Below are 20,017 nucleotides of genomic sequence, written 5' to 3' on the forward strand. Positions count from 1 at the left end.
AAAAATAGCATGAACACCCCAATTCTGGGATTCCTGACCCCATTCCAGTTTCCAAAAATTTGCATCTGTACACAAGAGAGGGGTGCATAAAGTCAGACTGCATGGAACTCAGGACTCCAGGTTCCACTGTGGGTTTGAGCACTTTATACTTCCATTGTTTAAGTATAGTAGGGACTTTGGGATGGGGAAATCTCCTTCCCAAATGGAAAACAAATCAAAAATGCAGCCTGCTCCTGGAATTCTTTGATTGACAGTCTTTAAAATGCAAAGCGTATTCTTTCTGCCTTAGCAGTTAGATACTGTACTGTATGGTAAATCAGGGGTGGGTATGGATGGCTGGTATGTCACGAAGAGTGGTGCCAATAGCATTGGTTCAATTCCTGCACTGGCTGAGGTGACCATGAAAGAGTCTCCATGCTTCTATCTTATCTATTCCCTTCATAATTTTATATGTTTCTATAAGATTCCTCCTCGTTCTTCTAAATTCCACTAAACAAAGTCCCACTCTACCGAATCTCTCCTCATAAGCTAACCCTCTCATCTCTGGAGTCGAATTAATGAACCTTGGTGTCTCCAATGATTGCCTGGTTGTGATCAAGTAACTCAACACGGGCCGAGGATGGAATTTATGAACTTCACGGGGTCAGTGTTATTGATAGGAAAAGCACCTGCAGACTGAACCTCTGTAGGGAGCAGGTTTCCACTGTATTTACTTTCTCTTCATTTGGCAATTTGATATTTTTGAGGAACGCTAAAAAAAAAATCAACTTGGGTGGATACGGGAAATAGTGGGGGATAATGGAAAACGGGAGAGTTACGTTGGGGCTGTGAAACCATCAGTGACATTTTGCATCACTCCCGCAAGTTTGTCACTTGCCTCCTTTGGAACGATTCCTTTGATTGGCCTGTGCTATATAATGTGGAGATGCTGGATTGTACCATGTCCAAAAGCGGGTGAGACATGAGAACTTTACAAATGTTACCCTGACATTGTGGAGGGATTCCTGCGGTCCTGTGACGTAGCGTCAGTAGGAGACTGCTGGACCCATTACAGATACCTACCAGAGGTATGTAGTGCCTGTGCTGACATCAACAGGAGCCCGCATTTCACTAGCACCACTCAGGCCCTCAGGATAAATCCAATGCTAGCTTCACAACTTAGTGCAGTGTTACTGAACTGTGGTGTCTGTTGTAAAGTAACCGTTATTTTGTACAGAGCAAGCTCTGACAAATGGCAATAAAAATGACCAATGACCTCCCTACTGATATGGAGTTAGGATTAAGGTTGGCCAGACCACCAGGGGGAGCTCCACTTCTCTTTGTGATGGACACCAAAAGGAACCAGAACAATAGGATATGAACTTGGCTGAGTGACAGAAAACAGATGCGATTGGTTCATGAATGTATTTGCAGAGTGGAGGGAAGATTGCCGGGTGACAATGTTACAATCATTACTCTCCTTGATACAATGACTAGACTTTGGAGCCGATTTCAATGTTTCACAATATGTTGTGGTTCTGTTCGCCGAGCTGGGAATTTGTGTTGCAGACGTTTCGTCCCCTGTCGAGGAGACATCCTCAGTGCTTGGGAGCCTCCTGTGAAGCGCTTCTGTGATCTTTCCTCCGGCATTTGTAGTGGTTTGTCTCTGCTACTTCCGATTGTCAGTTCCAGCTGTCCGCTGCAGTAGTCAGTATATTGGGTCCAGGTCGATGTGCTTATTGATTGAATCTGTGGATGAGTGCCTTGCCTCTAGGAACTCCCTGGCTGTTCTCTGTTTGGCTTGTTCTATAATAGTAGTGTTGTCCCAGTTGAACTCATGTTGCTGATCATCTGCGTGTGTGGCTACTAAGGATAGCCACGAAACGACATGACCAGTATTGTGAACTCTGAGGTGGATAGTGGCAGGCTTCAAAGGACGCAGGAAGGCTGATGGAATGGGCAGACAAGTGGCAGATGAAGTTTAATGCAGAGAAATATGATGTGATTTGTTTTGTCAGAAACTGCAGAGAAAAACAACATAAAGCGAAAAATTGTGGAGAGCATAAATAAATCATTGAGGCTGCAGGGAGTAATTAAACATGCAGGCTTTATGAATACAGTACAAAAGAAAGGGCGTTGTGATAAATCTCAATGTATCACTGGTTCAGTCACAATTAGAGTATTTACATCCAGGCACAGCAGCGGTGATATGAGGAAAAACCTTTTTACACGGTGATTAGATATGCCTTCACCAAGAGGGTGGAGAGCTCATGTATTCTCTGCCTCAGAAAGTGGTTGAGGCCAAAACATTGAATGTTTATTTTTAAGAAGGAGTTAGATTTGGTTCTTAGGATTAAAGGTTATGGGGAGAAAATTGAGTTGATGATCAGCCATGATCCTACTGCGTGATGGAATCGGCTCGATGGGTCAAATGGCCTACGCCTGCTCCCATTTTCTACATTTCTATGATTGCTCGGAGCTGGAATGCCCTGTCTCACCGTGTGCTGGAGGCAATACAGTCATGGTTTTCGAAAAGAACATTATACGTAGAAGGGAACTTTGTCAGGCTACAGGAAAGTGGGACCAGGTTCATTGCTCATGCAAAGAGCTAGCACAAACCTGTTGGGCTGAATGGTTCACCTTTTGTGTTCACCTGCGGTCAGACAGGGCCTCGCTTTCAGGTCTCATCTGCAAGCTGACAACTCTGGTAGAACTGCATTGAGATGGCAGCCAGGGCATGTGCTTATATTTCCTGTACTCAACCTCACAATCTTCCATCTTCCCAGGCAAGACTGAGTGACCTGATTAACTCTTGTCATATGTACCAAGATGCAGTGGAAAGTGTTGTTTCGTGTGTGCTATACAGGCAGATTGTGCCCTGCAAGGTAGAGGAACAGAATGCAGAATGCAATGTTACAGCTGCAGAGAAGGTGCAGAGAGAGAGATCAGAACTAACATTTGAGCGGTCCATTCAAAAGTCTGATAAGAGCGAGGAGGAATCAATTTGTACAAACATTCAAACTTTTATGTCTTCTGACTGATGCAAGAGAGGGTGGAAGACTGTTTTAACAGGAACTGTAGCTGATCCAGATTACAAATTTGAAAGTACCAGTTGTCTGGATCTTGACTGTACATAAACGGCTTAGATTGGCCTGGTTCAATCAGACTGACAGCTCCGTATCACAAACTCACAGACCACACTGGGATATTAACACGCTGGGCTGGGAAATACAAAACTACAGGTCGTTGTTTGGTCAGGCAGAGCTGTGCCCTCATCAGGACAAATGCGAGAGTGCCACGTTTCAAATGATCCACGCCAGGTAATTCTGCAGCAGCAACAAATGCTGATTGATTGACAAAGCCAGTATTGATTACACTGCTGATAGACAATCAGAATGGGCAGTGATGTTATGAAGCATGTTTCAAATCGGAAGAGAAAAACTGATTTCCTAAACATTGATCACAGCAATGAAGTCACTTTAGGAGACATTCACAGGGCTACAACTTCTCTGTAAGGAATAGGGCTGCGTGGCGAATACTGTTCTGAATGTGAAAGCTAACGCTTGAGCATTTTCAGAAAGGTGTGGGCTCTTGTAATTTATACTCATTAAAGGCGAGGCCTGGTTTCGAGTGCTAACACAGCTGTGAACTCAGCTCCACAGGAATCCCAGTCGACCGGTTTTCAATTTGAAGTAGCGCTTGTTCTTCTCTTAAAGAAGAAACCACTTATCATTGGGCCCTCGGAGATTTTCAGATAAATCAGAGCACGGAGGTGTTAAAATACTCTCATTCCCCAGAGATCAGACAGCTCTGCCGTCCAGGAATCTAGCTCTGCAGAAAGGAGCATCATCTAAAAAAGGAGGAGGAACAGGTTAGATGCCACAAGTTATTTCCCATTTGTAGTGATGTACTGAGATTCGGGTGTACATCAGATGAAAGGCTTTTATCTGCATCCTTCATGGGTGAATGTACAGTGAACCTCATGTGAAATTGTCTTAATGTTGAACTGGCCACCCTGAGAACGAAGCTGAATGTAATCAGGACTGTCCTTTAAAGGCAGATGACGCCCAATAGCATAAAATCATAGAATCCCTACAATGTGGAAGCAGGCCATTCAGCCCATTGAGTCCACACCAGCCGCCCCCAAGAAGAGCAACCCACCCACCCCATTCTTGTGACCATGCAATTCCTGTGGCCAACCCAGACATCCCTGGGCATTATGGGTAATTTAGCATGGCCGATCCACCTGACCTGCACATTGTTGGACTGTGGGAGGAAAGCAGATCAAATCCACGCGGACAGCGGGAGAGTGCGCAAACATCACGTGGACAGTCACCCAAGGCTGAAGTCGAAACCAAGGCGCCTAGTGCTGTGAGATAGCAGTGCTAACCGCTGAGCCACTGTAGACTGGCAGAAGTCAGAATGGCCCAGAAGAGGAGTACACCTAAAATATTTTCAGGATACGTATTTTTAAAACATAGGTTCACAGCAAGTCAGAAAGGCTATACCAGACTTGGTATTGAGCAATGCAATCAAATTCATTACTTATTGCATCGCAAGGGTGCCCTTAGGTAGCAACAACTATAATATGATTGAATTTTGCATTCAGTTTGAGGGAGAGAGGTCTGAGGTAAGTCCAAGACTATATTTTTAAATTGCGATAAGGAAAGTTATAGGGGCAAGAAACAGCATGAAATTGGCAAATTAGGTTAGAGGATCAGTCGATGAATTGGCAGACCTTTCGGACAATATTTCAGCTACTGAAGCAGTCTGGGTACAAATGCAGCGAAATATGTTCAATATTCAAATGGCAAGTAACATTCACGCCACACAAATGCCAGACAATGACCATCTCCATACCAGAAAATCAAAACACCGCCCTGTGACATTCAATGGTGTTACCATCACTGAATTCCCCACCATCAACATCCTCAGGGGGTTATCATTGACCAGAAACTCAATTGGACTCACCACATAAACGCAAAGGCTGCAAAAGCCGGTCAGAGAATACTGCAGTGAGTAACTCACCTCCTGATTCACCACAGCCTGTCCACCATCTACACGGCACCAGTTAGGAGTGTGATGGAATACTCCCCAGTTGCCTGGATGGGGGCAGCTCCAACAACACTCAAGAAGCTTGACACCATCCAGGACAAAGCAGCCTACTTGATCGACACCCATCCACAACACCCACTCCCTCCACCACTGACGCTCAGTGTGTACTATCTCCAAGATGCATCGCAGTCTCCCCACAGTCCGGGGAGTGGGTCAAGTCCAGAACAGGCAGTCAGGGGATTAGCAGTTAGTCCGTCAGTGAGTGATCAGGAATCAGCAGTCAGGAGTGAAACAGAAATTGCTGGAGAAGTGCAGCATAGCTGGCAGCATCTGCAGAGAGAAGTCAGAGTTGACCTTTTTGGGTCAAGTGACCCTTCCTCGGAAGGGGTCTGTCTGTCTTGGAGAGACTGTCTGTCCAAGTCTGTCAGGGGTGATCCCCGGACAGTGGTGAGATGTCACTGAGTGATGAGGGATTACCAGGCAACAGGTTGAGGTAGGGAGGTGCAGGGTCACATTGCTGGGGATGGGAGGTGGCAACCTGGGATGCAAAGGGGACAAGGATAGTGAAGGTGAGAAATTTGACATGCAAGGGGGCTGGAGGCAATAGTGCATGGGAGGAGGTGGTGCTCCATGGGACTGAGAAAGTGATAGGTCATCACCACCAACATGGCTTTGACAGGAGGAATGTGGAGAATGATAGTGGGCAGGACCGATAGGAAGAGATGAGGTTCAGTGGGTAAGGATGAGAGTTGGAGATGTAACTCCAGGACATAAAGGACCACGAATGGTGTTGGTTGGGGAAGGGGTTGGGGGCACGGGAGAATAGTAGTGTTGGTTGTCCAAGGAGTGCCAGGTAGGAAGAGAATCCGGAGGTCTGTGGAAATGGGATGGTGTCAAGCTTCTTGAGTGTTGTTGGGGCTGCCCCCATCCAGGGCAAGTGGGGAGTATTCCATCACACTCCTGACTTGTGCCTTGTAGATGGTGGGAAGGGGACGGGAAGCTGACAACCAGGCTCAGAGTTTGCTGTGAGCTGCATTGTTCTGTGATCTCTCGGTTCCTAATTCCCAGATTGAACATGGCCTTGACCATATCTGGAGGGGGTGGAGTCCATTTGTTTTTCTGTCCCAAAATGTCTGAGTGATGGGAGATTCTCCAAAGGGAAAACTGCATCGATTGTGCACATGCAGAGTACAGTGCATGGGGAATGCCTGTGATGTCTGACTGTGTGGGTGTGGAGGTCAAATGCTGGTCACAGGTACGTCTGACCTTGATCTTGGTCATTGCAGATTGAAGATAGTCATTTCTGTGAAGCAGAAGGAATCGCAGTGAATTCAAAATGGCTTTTATGGTTCATAAATCACAAAGACAATCCCAGACTTTGGGATTGCACAGTAGCATAGAATTGATTCCTTCTCACTTTAATCTGTAAGTATTACGGTATTAGTATAATAATCTCTGTAGGATGATGGGTGCTGCGTTCACTAGCTCAGGTACAATGTCAAATTCCCACCCATGTGGAGGGATTCTGTGGCCTTCCATGTTGGAGTGCTGCACGGCCCATTGTCGAGGAGTATGCTGACTGCTCACATCACGAAGGACCTGCGCGGTTTCTTGCATTCCCCACACAGGTTCATCGATGGATCCAACTGGAGCAGAGGGGGTTCCCATTGCTGTCGCTGCTCGCAGCGTAGGGGCAAGGGAACGGAGGAGGAACAGATCAGACAGCAAGGCCGGGACCAGCAGTGGCCAACCAGCCTCCACAGGAAACGGTCACAGCTAAAGTTCCTCTCAGAATGTGCAGGAGGCTCAGATCCCACGGTCGTCAATGACATTAGTGCAAGGCACAGTGTAAACTCAGACCGAGGATGTCCCAAGGCACTATCACTGAACTACAACCAGCTGCTGCAGTAGGAGCTGTGACCTGAAGCAGTCGGGGGATCGGGTGGGGGCGGAGATCTATCCTCGTTGGCATCAAGGTGACAGCTGCAAAGAACACTTAAGCAACTGTCACCTTCCAGGAAGCCCCTGGGACTGTGTGAGATCTCCCAGTCCTCACCCAACAAAGGCAGTGACAGATAACTGTATTGGCCAGATCACGGTGCTCCATCTTGTTTGCCTGTGACACAGCCCCAGGCAGTGGTGATGTAGCTGGCCTCCCCCAGGTAAAGGGTGCAGTAGACTGCACACAGGCCATTAGTACAAGGTTAGAGGGAAAAGGAAGAAAGGGAAGCTGAGGGGCATTTTATTTACACAGAGGGTGGTACGCCTGTGGAATAAGCTGCCAGCGGAAGTGGTTAAGGCTGGTACATTCACGTTTAAAAGGCATTTGGACAAATCACAAATTAGATTAGATTAGATTACTTACAATGTGGAAACAGGCCCTTCGGCCCAACAAGTCCACACCGCCCCGCCGAAGCGCAACCCACCCATACCCTTACATCTACCCCTTACCTAACACTACGGGCAATTTAGCATGGTCAATTCACCTGACCTGCACATCTTTGGAGTGTGGGAGGAAACCGGAGCACCCGGAGGAAACCCACACAGACACGGGGAGAATGTGCAAACTCCACACAGAGAGTCACCTGAGGCGGGAATTGAACCCGGGTCTCTGGCACTGTGAGGCAGCAGTGCTAACCACTGTGCCACCGTGCCGCCCACCAGGAAATAGGAAAGGATTAGAAGATATGGGGCCAAGGGCCAAGGGCAGGGAAATGGGGTTAGCGTGGATGGACATTTTGGTCAGCATGGACCAGTTTGGGCCAAAGGGCTGGTCTCCGTGCTGTAGGACTCTCTGACCTCACACGGAGAGGGCCATATCGTAATATAACTGGATCACCAATGGGAAAGGGTTCCATTCCATCAAAGTCCAACTGATTATAGACTTAGAAGTCAAGGGAAGCTGCTATGTTACCTGTACCTTTGAGAATTCTTACGTTCTGCTGCTTTTGAGGGCCCAGATGTCATGGAAGGATGGTTACTGAGGAACAAGGGTCACCCTCTGTCTGTGCTGTTAATGACTCTCAATCCCCCCGAGGTGGAGCGCAGATAAAATACAGCCCATTCTTTGACCAGGCCCAAGGCGGAGCAGACAATAGGCCTCCTAACGATGAGGTAGTGCTGCTGTTTGAACTGGTCCGGGGGATAGTTGCAGGGCACTCCAGAGAGAGACAGTGCTGTATAATCCGAGCATGCTGTCCTTGTCACAATTGGAGGGGGCAAAGAGGGGATGTGATGGAGGCTGACAGGCCAAGAGGGCAAGGAGGAGAACATTGAGCAAGAGGAACATCACTTTCTGCATGATAGAGCACAGTGACATCAGACACGACAAGCCAGACAGACCTCAATTGACCTTGGCTCCAGTAGATGACAGCTGGGTACAGTGATCACTCATTGACTGGAAAATCATTGGTGGCTGAAAGACCAATCCTCCCTTTCTGTTCCAAGAGGCAAATGCAATTTCTGTTTGTTTGATTTTGGTTCTGCTTTCGGTCTTGGTGAACAGAGGGATTACTTTGAAGCATTAGAAAGGTTTCCCTTTAAGTGATGACTAACCATTGAACTATGGTTAAAAAATGCTGGGATTTGGCGGAATTAAAGAAGTGTAGCAGACACTTAGACAGGTCGGTAAGACAGGATATGGCTAAGCACCGTGAAGCTATGGGGCTTGGTGCTTATACAGTGATCGAAGTAGAAATGTGCAGTTATATGTGCAAAGAGGTAAGCATTAGTGGTGCCAACCGCGCGCTGTGGGAAACACTGGGTTTGTGGTTGCTGTGCTACTCTGTACACAGTGTAGACCCACCCCGCATTGCCAGTTCCTGACTGGGTTAATGGCGGGAGTTCCAAGACAGTGCTGGCACCAGGGACCCTGGCAATGGTGAACACATCCACCTGTGGTGACTGGGAGAACTGCGCTGGCACTGGACAAAAGGGGTACCTTAGGGAAGGCGGGACCTCATCAAAGATCCAGCTTTGAGACAGTTGCACGAGAAAAGCCGCAGAGAGAAACGTTCCAGGAAATCCGATGAAAATGACACACAGCTGATTTCTGGCAAGATTCAATCGAATGGTCATGTTTGTCTGTCCTTTGGTTAACCATTGTCTGGGAGATTATAGGCTTGTAGATGAATGTGGGATATTCCTTCTCTGCACTACAAACCTCCCCATAGAGTCTCACAGCACAGAAACAGACCCTTCGGTACAACCAGTCCATTTCCAACATAATCCCAAACTAAACTAGTCCCTCCTGCCTGCTCCTGGCCCATATCCCTCCAGACCTTTCTTATTTGTGTACTTATCCAAAAGTCTGTTTAAGGTTGTAATTGTACCTGCATCCATCACTTCCTCAGGAAGTTCATTTTCCATGTGAACCACTCCCTGTGTAAAAACATTTGCCCCTCATGTCTTCTTAACGTTCCTCCTCTCACCTTAACAATGTGCCCCTTAGTCTCAAAATCTCCCATCCTAGGGAAAAGACAACTCCCACTAACTCTATCTCCACCCCTCATTATTTTATAAACTTCTGTAAGTTTTGCCTCTCAACCTCCTGTGTTCCAGTGAAAAAAGTCCCAGCCTATCCAGTCTTTCTTTATACCTCAAACTTTCCATGTTTACTTTAGCGCCCTTGCACCCAGTGACTGTAACCTAACTGAAATGGAATAAAACCAGTGGACTCATTGGGTCAGTCTCTGACAGTGAGCAGATCTATTCATTTATGCCAGTCTTGGGGGGTTCTGGTGATGCCTTACATTGCCATGGACCATTGTTCTCAGAGCCTGGTGGTATAATTCTAGCGCGCTCTGTGACTGTGAGTGATAGAATGAGGACCTCTGCTGAACCACACAACCGGGATTATCCCATGTCTTCCTGGAATACTTTGGATGTGAAATTCGAGGCCTGGATCTCAATGGGCAGACCATACGAACTGTTAGAATTGGGTCAGTTCCCCCACCCACTGTGTCGGTAGAGATGGTTCTCAGAGGAACAGCCCCTGGGAAATGGGGGCGGGGCCATGTTCATGACATTAGGATATATTGGTCACTCCTTACCCCCTCCCCACCCCACCCCATTCTGTTTCTTGCAGGACTCTGACATGGTGTACACTAACGCCTTGTTGAAGGCTTCCCCCCAGACGCAGCACAGGAATCACAGGATTATGGTGGGCAGGGGTTACCCCACAAACTGGGCAGGGGCAGCTGCTTCTGTAAAACCTGTCCCTATGGAGTTGTGGCCGGTAAGAAACAAACACAGGATGATCCCGGCTTGGGTTTTGCTGATAGGATTCCAATGGTTGGGAATGTCGCTGTCAGCTCGCCGCAGGGTTTCCGTGTGGAAGCTCAGTGACACCGCACGTACCTGGTGGTCAGTGCTCACCTCTGGTCTGCAGGTCAGTGAGGGTCTCTGTTTCCCATCCTTTGTAACGTGGGAACATTCCGGTCCGGCTTCAGCCTCCGCTTCAGGATGAGCCGTTCGGAGCTTGTGTCCTTAACAGTGGGGGAAACGTGACGGGCTGCTACCGAGGAACTTCTATTTATTGCCTGCTGGGGGTTTTCTAGATTCAGTGGGCCAATTGGCAATCTTTCCACATTCTGTTCCTGAGAACAGGGATTCCAACAATCAGACCTGGATGTCATCTGTTTGCAGTGTCACCTCAGCCATCGCCGGGGTGGGGGGGTGGGGGGGGGGTGGTGAGCTTGTCTGGCCACAGACCGTGTGACCACGTGGTCAGGGAAATGCTGGGTTGCTCCCTACGCCCCGGAACTCAACAGATTTCTCCCACTCCACTGGGAGGTGCTATTACCTCAGATCCTGCTGGGTCATTGTGAGGGGCAGGTCAATCCTGTCCTCAGGAAAGTAGGGACGCCTCCCATGCTCACCGGTCCCCAACACAAGGTCATATTCCAAATGCAGCTAGTGAAGGGGGAAATGGGCTTGTGTCTTCCTCCAATCCCTTTCCTCGCAGCTTGGCCCTTCCTGCACCCTCTGCTGGGAGGCTCATGGTTTTTTTCCCAGCAGGAGGGTTTGGCTCGTGTTGATATCCCTCTGTACCTGTCCCGGCTTGCTCACCTCATCCTGTGGAAATGCATCCACCCCGGTAACCCTCAGGGCTTTTGTCCAATCTCCTCAGCATCCTGAGGAATGCCTTTGTGGGGATTTACAGCCACACTCCGAGACAAAGTCTGGTCCACTCTGCTCTGACTGACTCCCATTCTCTACATGGAGTCTGCCCAGCCCTGAGAGATCCCATTGGATTTTCCTGTAGCTTCCAGTGGTCAGCCCAAACATGCCCTACCTTTTGACATTTAAAACACAGTCTTCTTAGCCCTACTTTTCATCTCAGCAGCATCATACTTTGTGTCCTGAGGAGGGCTCCTTTCCCCCAATCACTCTCGCCGCCTTTATCCTTTCCAGATGACTCGGGGAGGGCTTCTTTTAGAATAAAGGCTGACACAGTCGCTCATAATCATCAGCTCATATGGCGTCCTGCCCAGACTCAGTCACCCTCTGTTCCTCAGGATGTGTTCTTAATGGAAGGTGGATGGAGTTTTTCAACTCACCAAGGAGAATTGGGTGACGCGGTGGCTCAGTGGTTAGCACTGCTGCCTCACAGCGTCAGGGACCTGGATTCAGTTCCAGCCTCGGGCGGCTGTCTGTGTGGAGTTTGCACATCCTCCCTGTGTCTGCGTGGGTTTCCTCCGGGTGCTCTGGTTCCCTCCCACAGTCCAAAGATGTGCACGTCAGGGGGATTGGGCCATGCTAAACAGCCCATAGTATCCAAGGATGTGTGGGTTAGTGGATTAGCCATGGAAAATGCAGCAGCGATAGGATGGCGGTATGAGTGCTCCACTTCAGAAGGTGAGTGTGAGCTGAATGGCATACTTCCTGACACTGTAGGGATTATATGATTCTAATTATTTTGTGGAGGTTTCTGCAGATGGCTCCTGTTTTGAGTGCATATACCCATTTGTCTGGTCAGAGCTAGGCTGATTTGAAAAGGATCACTTCGCTTGTGGTAGCCCTTCTACCAGATCCAAATGCAATTGTTTTAAAAGAAGCCAATTTAACCAGGCTGTTTTGAATGAACAAAAAGAGTGAGTTTACTAAATACAAGAAGAAATAGGAACACAATGCCAGGCACACAGCTGAGAAGTAAGAGGGTCAAGTCCAAAAAAGAAAAATCCAAAGCAGGTCCGACTTTGAATTATTTAGGAAGTGCGGATAGTTAAACCTTGTGGCTGTTGTAGTGAATATTACCGATAGTGCTAACATTGGTAGTTGGACAGTTAATTTCAAGACTCTTGGGTTTCGAGGTTAATTCAGACTCTTTAGTCCTGAGTCCTTTCAGCTGGTTGCCTGCGCTGAGTGAGAGAGAATCTTTCTCCTTGCTTTACCTGCAGCGCAGGGTGTTTAAGGAAAACCACTAGCTGTTCTCAAAGCTGTGCCCGTCCCTGGTTCACCTGCATGTGCACATCAGGCACACAGAGTGGTGCAGCTGTCAGTTTTTGACTCCCTGGTTTCTGCAAAGCCTAAGAAACCAGGACTGTGCAACGGTTCGCTCTCTGCTGAGAGGGGATGAGATACTCAAGCCCCACCTGATTTCCTCCTGTCACTTTTCCCTCCCTGTTTGCTGTTTTCCTGAAACTTTACCATATGTGACATTCCGTGGTTCGCACGCAGGGTTTTGCCAGCACGTGACTGAATTCACATCCCAGCCTCTTCTTTGTAAAATAGAGTAAAAAAATTATAGAGTAAAAAGTTAAGAATATCCATGGGACTTTGGGGTTCCGATCTGTCGTCGTGACAATAAGGGTTTCAACAGGAAGATGTAATGTGCAAAAATGTATTGGGACATGCAGCCCTTTAATGCAGTGTTCATTACCTTGCAATACACAATGATGGAATGGTGTGGGTTGCTCAGTCTTTGTGTGAGAGCAGACCACTTGCTGACTACTCCAATGGCTGTTTCCCATTAGCAAGAAGTGTCAGAAAGTCTCTGTCACTGCTATTCCTCCCCCCCCCCCCCCGCCCTTAGCCTTCCTGTAATAACAGGCTTCACCTATTACTAATGGATGCAATGGCTAGTGCTCAGTAAGCTGATAAAGAGCCTGCAGCAATCTGCTATGTAAATGCCTCTCTAATGAAGGTTAATGGCAGGCAGGGGACCCTCCGCACAATTTTGTCTCACATATGGTGACAGGACAAGGTCACCTCCACTTATCAGCCTATCTCATGACAGCACAAAAGAAGTATTGACCGTTATGTGTGTGGTCCTCACTGTCTCAGCATCAGAACTCTACAGTGCAGTGACTGTGGGCCATTGTGAGTCACATTCAGTCACCAACGGTGAGGGAGAGACTCAGAAACAATGGCACACTTGTGAAAGAACACAAAAAGCTGAAGCCTTTGTCTTGCTCAGCAATATCTCTTCTTTCACGCAAGCTGCCAACACCAATGGAGTGGTATTGAAGGGCATGGATGTTGCTGTAAAAGTCAACTTATGCAATGCTTTCAGTCCACCAATTCCAATGTATTGTCTTGCCTGGAAAGTTTTTTTTTAAACACAAGTTATGATACTGTGGCATTTACAGAGGGGACGGGTGAGAGGAGAATGGGGTTTGTGTGGGTAGGTGGTGGTGAAGTATCTAGCAAGGTCAGGGATAAAGAGGTGCCACTAAACCTAACAGCAGGGCCTCATGTACACTCTCTGGGTCATTTCCCGCATGGTAACCAGACAAGTGGACAGTCTGGTTGACAGGGGTCGGGAGGAGAGGGAGGACCAATGGCTGGAGGTTAGGGCTAGGGCCTCTCGGGAGGTCAGAGAGGTTTGGGCTGAGGATTAGGTGAGGCATGTGGAGGGAGTGGAGAGAGAAAGAACATGTGATGCTGCAACCCTTCCCATCATGCTGTATACTGCGTTGTATCAGCACATCACGAAGGCACACAATGCCTCTTCTTCCTCACGAGGCTAAGGAAATTCGCCATGTCCATAAGGACCCTCAATAACTTTTACAGAATCACCACAGACAGCATTCTATCTGGATGCATCATCTCAGCTTAGAACGGCAACTGCGCTGCCCAGGACCATAAGAAGGCTGTGAACACAGCCCTGACCATCAACCGAGCGAGTCTTCCATGCATGGACTCCATCTACATGTCTTGTTGCCACAGAAAGTCAGACAACATCATCAAAGTCCGCTCCCAGCCCGGTTATGATCTCTTCCAACTTGTTCTGTCAGGTGGAAGATACAAAAGCTTAAATCTCAGTACCAACAGGTTCAAGAACCGCTTCTTCCCCGCTGTTATTAAAATTCTGAATGGACCCCTCAAACTTTCAATCTAATGTTGATCTTGCTGTTTGTTCACCTTCACTGCAGCCATAACTTTGTATTCCTTGACCTGTTCAATCACCACCTGATCTTTGTGTGTTATGTTCTGTATGTACTGCGAGCAAAATAAAACATTTTATTGTACTTCGGTACATGTGACGTTAATAAATCAAATGCAATCAAATCAAATTACATCGCGGTTGACCCCTTATATTACACCTAGTTCAAGATTCATCTACTTGGGGAAGCGGGTATCACAGTGAGGATAGAGCACCAGGACCTAGAAAAATCTATAATTCAAAGGATTAGAATTTGTGTTACTCGTTTATAATGTCCTGCTTAGAGTACATGGAGAGGACTGTGATTATTTGGAGGACCCATGGGTCTTGAGGTGGGAGACAGGCTATAAATGACCGATTGTATAGTCTGGGCTTGTCTACAGAACTGTGTGCTTCATGTTTATGTTTGTTCAAGGGATGCGAACACCGCTGGCTGGGCCAGCATTTATTACCCATGTCCAATCGCCCTTGAGAATGTGGCGGTGATTGGCTTTTCAAACTGTTGCAGTCTGTTTGGTGTGGGTGCTATTAGGAAAGGATTTCCAGCATCTTGACCCAGCAACAGTGAAGGAACAGCGATATATTTCCAAGTCAGGGTGGGGAGTGGCGTGGAGGGGAATGTGCAGGATGTTCCTGCGTATTTGCTGCCCCTGTCCTTGTAGATGGAAGTGGTCATGGGTTTGGAAGATGCTGTTGGAGGTGCCTTGGTCAGCTGCAGTATAAGGGAATCTCATAGATATGCTGCAGATGATTAAACAAGTTGATAGGGTACATTCAGAGAAACTATTTCCTCTGGCAGACGAGGCCGGAAAAAGAGGATTTGTCCTTAAATTTAGAACGAGACTAATCAAGGTTGGCACCAGAATCAGTTTCTTACACAAAGAATTGTGGAAATGTGGAACTCTCTAACTGTAACAGCTGTAATCTGCTGGGTGGGTGGGTGGGTGGGGGCGTGGGGGGAGGGAGGAGTTGGGAGTGAATCAATTAAAGGTTTTAAATTGGAGATTGAGAGGGTTTTGTTTAGGTAAGGGTGTGAAACATTGTAGGTCCGAGACAAATCAATGGAACTAAAATAGAGATCACAATGATGCTCTATGGAACAGCAGAATGAGCTCAGAGGGTGAACTTTCAGAGCGTAACCCCAGCACATTAGAGAAAATGGATGTCATTTGGTAGCGATCATGTTGAGGACCAAGAGTTTATTTTTTTTTTACCCGGACAAATTTACCAACTCTAGTGCTGGTGGAGAGCTCTTTTCAACAAACGCAAAAATGTACTGCAGCATTTTAATGTGGTTTCCAGCTTTTTAACATCGTTTTGACACTTGAATTTAGAAATAGTCAAATAGGATGCAGAGCGATGACTCAGTGTGCGATGGCGAGTGCTGGGGATGGGCTGAGCTTAGAATTCCTGCCTGAACGTTCAGAACAATGGACAGACACATCAGCCGGACATCAGCGAGGAATGACCCTTTTGATCAGGAATGCTGTTGCATTAAAGGACGTGGGAATACCTTCGGTAAGTACTTGCTTCCAGGTCACTGCTGTGCGCCTATGTGTGTCTGTGTAAAAATTGTATTTAATCAATGCATAATGTTGCTCTGCTGAGGGATTAATGGGTACGAATGAAGATCTGGAAATTAATAGGAGGATTCCAGAAGCGTACCCGAATCAATGTGGGACCACTAACTCTCCAGGAAGCCCCCAGAATCTCCAGGGAATGCACAGTCAATATCCCAGATGGGAAAAAAGTGTATTTTGTTTTTTGTTTCATTTTCTTTTAAGCATTTTAGGTGATATTGGAGATGCAGGAAATCTTAGCAAATCTCTGTGCAAAGAGATTTGACGCAAGACAGCAAACTTTCAGGGGTTCAGACTGGGTTGAGCCTAGGTCTGCGCTGGGCCTCCCAGTCCTGGCTCAGCTGATGCTAACGTAAAAAGCAAGATGCTGCGGATGTGGGAAATCTGAAACGAGGAACAGAAAGCCCTGGCGAAACACCAGCAGCATCTGCGGAGAGGGAGGTGGAGTGAATGTTTCGAATTGAAACTAGGCTCAGAACTGGAGATGAAAATGCTCAGGGTGGTTTGAGGGACAGCTAGGTTTCCTGCTGACGATCAGTGACTAGCCCCACTGTCCTCCCCAGGCTCTGACAACTCAATAATTCAATAACTTGCTGACATTTGCTGTCTAACGCTCTAATAGAGGCAAAAAGCAACTGCAGATGCTAGAATCCAAATTAGACAGGCAGGAGGCTGGAAGAACACAGCAAGCCAGGCAGCATCAGGAAGGTGGAGAAAATCCTGGAGAAGGGTAACACCCGAAACATTAACTTCTCCACCTCCTGATGTTGCCTGGCTTGCTGGGTTCTTCCAGCCTCCTGCCTATCTAACACTCTAGTGGCAATCTGCAGACCCAGAGGACAGGTGGAGTCAGGCCGTGCGAGGTCTATACAGTATACAGTTTCTACTCCTCCTGTATCCCTTTGGTGTCCCAAACCTGCCTGCTTCGGTGTTGCTGCCAAGGCAGTGATAAATATTGTTGGCATCTTTTACCTTAAACTCATTCTGACTGAATTGCCACATGGGGGTGGAGTGTTGACCTCAGGTTAACAGTAATTTAAGTCTATTTTGTTCTTCAAACCTTTTCTCTCCCTCCCTCTTCTTTCTCCCAATATTTTCAGACCATAAGACATAGGAGTGGAAGTAAGGCCATTTGACCCATCAGAGTCCACTCTGCCATCGTATCTTACTCTATCTTTCTTTCATATATGCACGGTATTTGGTGACAAGGAAAGCTGGGAATTTAATAAAATAAATTCAGTTTGATTCAGTAGATATCTATTGAATTTGAGTCAGAAGCACTGACTTCCGTTGTGCACATTTGAGCACACAATCCAAACCGAGACTCCAGTGCATCGTAGAGGGAGTGCTGCAGTGTGAGAGATGCTGACTTCTGGATGAATTTAAAAAAAACAAGACTCTGGCCTGCCCTTTTGGGTAGGTGTAAATAATTCCATGGTATCATTGAAGTGAAAGCAAGGGAGTTCTCCCTTAGCCATTACTAAAACTGATTAACTGGCCATTACATATTACTGTTTGTGGAAGCTTGCTTTGTGCAGATTGGCTGACACTCTTCCCATGTTACAATACGGGCCACACTTTAAAAGGTAGGGACAGCATGTTAGCGCTGTGGTTAGTATTGCTGCCACACAGCACCAGGGACACAGGTTCGATTCCAGCCCCAGCCAACCGTCCTTGTTGAGTTTGCACATCTGTTCCTGTCCATGTGAGTGTCCTCTGGGTACTCCAGTTTCCTCCCACAGTCCAAAGATGTGCAGGTTAGGCGGACTGGCCATGGGAAAATGCCGGGTTACAGGAATAGGGTCGGGGTTGGATCTGGGTGGGATGCTCTTTGGAGGGTCAGTGTCGACATGATGGGCTGAATGGCCAGCTTCCACACTGTCGGGATTCAATGATTCTATGAAGTACGTAATTGGCTAAAATGTGTATTGATGCATGCTGTAATTGTGAAAAGTGCTGGATATTATTTACCCAAACCATTTGAAGATGTAATTGCACAGCTCTGGAGCAGGATGCAACTTGAACCCAGGCCTCCTCTCCCAGTGTTAGGGGCACTACCACTGCACCTTAAGAGCACTTCCATGAAAAATGCTACAGAAATGAGAAATCAGCAGCAGTTCTGAATGATTCCAAATTGTAACTGGATTGAGAGAATACGAGAATGGGTAATTTGTATAAAAGAATCATTTTACTATTTAAGTAATTAGTCTATAAGGGATTTTAGATTAATTTATACTGACCTAGAGTGAGACATCTTGCACCATAAGATGCCTGTTAGACATTCTCCTGAATCCTTAACGTTGAATATTTTTAGTGCTCTAACTTGTTGCAAATGTGACCTGATAACAGGGCACTGAATTAAGCAGAATATCTGGTGTCTGAGTGAACACTGGGGCTAGCAATAAATCTTTGGAGACAGCAAGATTTAAGCATTGCAAAATAACTGTCAGAGGAAGAGGGTAAACTAGAATCCAATCAGGTATAGGGAAAGAAATAAAGAGGGGAAGATTGGATTAAGGTCTGAAAGAAGAAAGAGAGACCGAACAGAAACGTAAGACAAAATCTAACATTTCTAAGAGCTTCAACAATCATCTATTACCTAAAGGAACGAATCGCCACAATTTAAATTGCCATTTTCTGGCCAAGAGGTCTTGACTGACAGTCATTAGCAATTAGTCATTTAAGAGGCATCTTATGCTGGTAACAGGCTCCTGTAGCTTTCTATACCAGGTTTAACACTCAGAGCTGAAAATGTGTTGCTGGAAAAGCGCAGCAGGTCAGGCAGCATCCAAGGAGCAGGAGAATCAGCGTTTCGGGCATGAGCCCTTCTTCAGGCTCATGCCCAATATGTCGATTCTCCTGCTCCTTGGATGCTGCCTGACCTGCTGTGTTTTTCCAGCAACACATTTTCAGCTCTGATCTCCAGCATCTGCAGTCCTCACTTTTTCCAGGTTTAACGCTCAACCAGGGTACAAAATCCAACAAGGTTTGACCAATAATGTGGATGCTGTGGGAGAGATGCCATATGTGCAAAGACCACAGCTGAGCTGCACAGATCACCCATAACCTCCTGGAGGTTTGTAAGTTAATAGCATATCTCGTAATCCCCTGAGTTTGTTGGCTGATTTGCACATTAACAACACCACGTGTCTTTAACATGCAGCTATTTCTCCAGCTAGAACTAGTCCATTATGGCACTGCTGTGAGTCTGCATCGAATTACACAGCAAGGGCTCTTGTGAAATAGTGTAGTGTCCCTCCCTCTGAGCGAGAAGATCTGGGTTCAAGTCCCACATGCTCCAGAGATGTGTTATGCCTGAACTGATTGATTAAGAATTGCACAGAAATTGCAACCCTTCAATAAGCCATACGGTCTAACCAGTCACATTTATATTTATCTCCATGTGAACAATTTGCCTAATTCCATGTTCCTTCCCATATCACTTCCTCCCATTTTTCTTCAACTATCCATCTACCCTATGCTTAAATATTGTAAGACTACCCTTCTATCAGTACCACTGACAACTGTTGCTTTAGCTTTCTCACCCTTAAGCTCTGAAACTCCTCTTCCTAAATATTTTGACCTCGCTCTCTCTGTCCACCTCTTTCCCTCTCTCTCTGTCTGACTCTACTTCTTTTCGCTCCTCAAAACCAATCATGTGGAGCTTTTGATTACTGGTCTTTTAACTCTTTACATGGCTTAGTGTCAAATTTTGGCTCTTGGATAGCTGAACAGACAATCTATAGCAGTTCCCAGAGCAAGCTATGGGTAGGTTTGAAGATTAAAGATGGCAGGTTTGATAGTGAACTCACAATCACAATCGAGAGCTTTCAGTTGGTTTCGGAGCCTCAGTACCTCACCAGCAGGATCGGTGAATCCTGTTATGTAGATGTAAGACCACAAGGGCACCTCAAAATGAATCCACCCTCATTATGGCATAAGGAGGATATAAGGATCTGTGTGGGGAGGGACGAGGTCCTTAGTGGTAAAAACAATGACTGCAGATACTGGAAAC

At 46.8% G+C, this 20,017-nt stretch overlaps 1 protein-coding gene across 5 annotated transcripts in view; it reads left to right on the forward strand.

Annotated features, from left to right (window-relative positions):
* grip2b (glutamate receptor interacting protein 2b) overlaps positions 1–20,017 on the forward strand; it is a 334,440-nt gene that overhangs the window by 124,113 nt on the left and 190,310 nt on the right. Inside the window, exon 1 of one of the 5 annotated variants that reach the window (XM_072582690.1) lies at positions 15,529–15,940. The exons of the other annotated variants lie outside the window; for them this stretch is intronic. Within the exon in view, the coding sequence (XP_072438791.1) occupies positions 15,853–15,940 (88 nt within the window). The 5' untranslated portion in view covers positions 15,529–15,852. Of the gene's footprint in view, positions 1–15,528; positions 15,941–20,017 lie in introns of those variants that run through there. 5 annotated transcript variants of the gene reach the window in all.

Source organism: Chiloscyllium punctatum, chromosome 12, assembly GCF_047496795.1.
Source record: "Chiloscyllium punctatum isolate Juve2018m chromosome 12, sChiPun1.3, whole genome shotgun sequence".
NCBI classification, from domain to species: Eukaryota; Metazoa; Chordata; class Chondrichthyes; order Orectolobiformes; family Hemiscylliidae; genus Chiloscyllium; species Chiloscyllium punctatum.